The sequence below is a fragment of the Notothenia coriiceps genome, unplaced genomic scaffold, assembly GCF_000735185.1.
Source record: "Notothenia coriiceps isolate Sejong01 unplaced genomic scaffold, NC01 NC01_scaffold00019429, whole genome shotgun sequence".
In the NCBI taxonomy this organism is placed as follows: Eukaryota; Metazoa; Chordata; class Actinopteri; order Perciformes; family Nototheniidae; genus Notothenia; species Notothenia coriiceps.
Genome location: NW_011352130.1, coordinates 1 through 2,319, shown reverse-complemented (window position 1 = coordinate 2,319; position 2,319 = coordinate 1). Strand labels below are relative to the sequence as shown.

Below are 2,319 nucleotides of genomic sequence, written 5' to 3'. Positions count from 1 at the left end.
TACTGCTTTGCAGGAAATATAGTACTCAGAGAAATGTGTTTTTCCAGACACTGAAGAAAGCAAAATTCCATGACTTGTCGCTATCAGGGCTGTTAGGGAAAACATCAGGCAATACAGATTGTGAGATTATTAAGTTTCTAAGAGAAATTGATAAATTTTAAATAATCTAGAGTTTTGGTTCTTTGTTTTGTTTGTTTTGTTTCTTGTTTTCTGCTTAGTCTCTTGTCCACACTCCAGTCCAGTTGGTGGCGGTAATGCACCTACAAGTTGGTTTGCCAACCGCCAATAAACATGAAAGAAAAAGAAGAAGAAGAAGAAGAAGTATTGTTTCCGGTCCGCCTGTGCATCGCTCTTTCCTTTCCGACTCTTTCTCCCTCCGCCCGGTGCTTTCTGATACGCGGCCCACGTGCGGACTTCATTCGGTTTTCACCCTAAAGTTTGCTGTCAAAGTTTGGACCAAATGTCGTCTTCTTTCGATCAGATGAGGGCGAACGTGGGGAAGCTCCTACGAGGTATCGATAGGTAAGGATGGTGCTCCTAACGTATTGATAACCTAGCTAGGCTAACGCTAACTTAGCCTGTTTTGCTAATGTTTTAAGCTAAGCTATGCTAAGTTAAGTCTGTTACACAAAGCATCCTCACAAATAATTGTGCGCAATTTATAAAATGAAACTGTTGATTTTATATCTGTCTTATGCCAACACTGTATTATGTAGACTGGTATGACGAAGCAAACGAGCAACGAAAAAGTAGTTGAACATCAGCTAGCTCTGCTCGACCAACATGAAAACATCTTCACCATAGTCATGAAATAAATACTGAAATACGTTTTCAGATATTTTACTTCAGTAACGTTTAAGAGTATACCATATGGGAAATTACTCAAGTAAATGTCCTGCATTCTTAACATTACATTCCTAAAGTATGCTATTATTATCATGTATGAAAGTAGAACTATTAATTGTGCAACATGTTCCCTGTCAATGCTTTACTATATATGAAGTTTGTATATACAATTATATTAGGGCTGCAAGTAAACAAAAAGTGACAGATGTTACCTGCTTAATGTTGATGACGCCACTTCAAAACAACACCTGACATATAGAGGCTTACCTGGATAATACTTCCTATGACCCTGTCTTTTAATAAAGCTGAAATAAATGAAAAGTTCCTTAAGGAATACCAACATCTTGAAATAAGCCACAGGACTTTGGTTACATCTGCTCCCTGATCTCTCAGCGAATTGAAAGTGCTTATTGCCTGAGATCGCATGATGTGGTTTTATTAAATGTGCCAAGTGCTAGGACTGTCTTAGGGAAGAACGCTTTTAGATGTGCAGCTCCACTAACTTGGAAAAGTCAGCAAAAATAATGGAAAATTACCAATCTGGTACCACTACATGTTTTTAAAGCTTGGTTGGATGCTACACAATCAGATGCTGTTGGTACCTGTACATGTGGATAGATATGTAAATTGTAATTGTACATCATAGAAGCACTGAGTCCTAGTTAATGCTGGTGTCTCTCCTCACAGGTACAACCCAGAAAACCTTCCTACGCTGGAGCGCTATGTGGAGACACAAGCTAAAGAGAACGCCTACGACCTGGAGGCCAACCTGGCTGTCCTCAAGCTGTAAGTTACACAGACAGGCAGCCACTATTCAAATACTGGCTAATAACGTTAGCTTGGATGTCTTGCCTTGTGCGAGTGTGGTTCAGTTGGATTAAAATAATAACATTAACATTCTAAGACACATTTTAGTTTCAAACTGATCACAAAAAATAATGGGCTTCCCAAGCTATGGTGCAGTAAACAATTGTTTTCCTCCGCAGGTACCAGTTCAACCCAGCCTACTTCCAGGTTACGGTAACCTCTCAGATTTTGCTCAAGGCTCTGACCAACCTGCCACACACCGACTTCACTCTCTGCAAGTGTATGATCGACCAAACACACGTATCCTTTTGGTGCCGTTTCTTTATCTGATGCTGTCTGACTAGGTCAAAAATCATCATCAATCAAACCATTATTTTGGTTAACACAGCATGGTGCAGTAGTAAATGATATACTATGCAGCGGCGAAATCGCTCTGCTTAAAATAAATGCATCACAGTTATCGAGTTGATTGGACTATACTTGACTTTATTATGTGCGTGTCAGTGTTTAAACAGTGGGTGAAATATCCTTTATCTTATGTGTAGTCTTGATATGTTTTGGTGATTTCATTCCTGTAGTTAAGGTGAGACACGACATGCAAAAACATCGTTTTTCATTCACTAGTCCATTTTGAGATTTTGTGCTATTTTGATTCCATAACATGTT

The 2,319-nt window shown here is 39.2% G+C and overlaps 1 protein-coding gene across 1 annotated transcript; it reads left to right on the top strand.

Annotated features, from left to right (window-relative positions):
- Window positions 1-343: 343 nt before the first annotated feature.
- Window positions 344-1,998, top strand: eif3k (eukaryotic translation initiation factor 3, subunit K). The gene is made up of 3 exons (XM_010778797.1): window positions 344-522; window positions 1,534-1,632; window positions 1,833-1,998. The coding sequence occupies exons 1-3, from the start codon at window positions 461-463 to the stop codon at window positions 1,981-1,983; spliced, it is 312 nt and encodes a 103-aa protein (XP_010777099.1). The 5' UTR covers window positions 344-460; the 3' UTR covers window positions 1,984-1,998.
- The last annotated feature ends 321 nt before the right edge of the window (window positions 1,999-2,319 follow it).

Coding starts and splice junctions, on each gene's coding strand:
- eif3k (XM_010778797.1), top strand. CDS start 461: ATGTCGTCTTCTTTCGATCAGATGAGGGCGAACGTGGGGAAGCTCCTA. Junction 523..1,533: donor CTCCTACGAGGTATCGATAG/GTAAGGATGGTG, acceptor CTCTCCTCACAG/GTACAACCCAGAAAACCTTC. Junction 1,633..1,832: donor AACCTGGCTGTCCTCAAGCT/GTAAGTTACACA, acceptor TTTCCTCCGCAG/GTACCAGTTCAACCCAGCCT.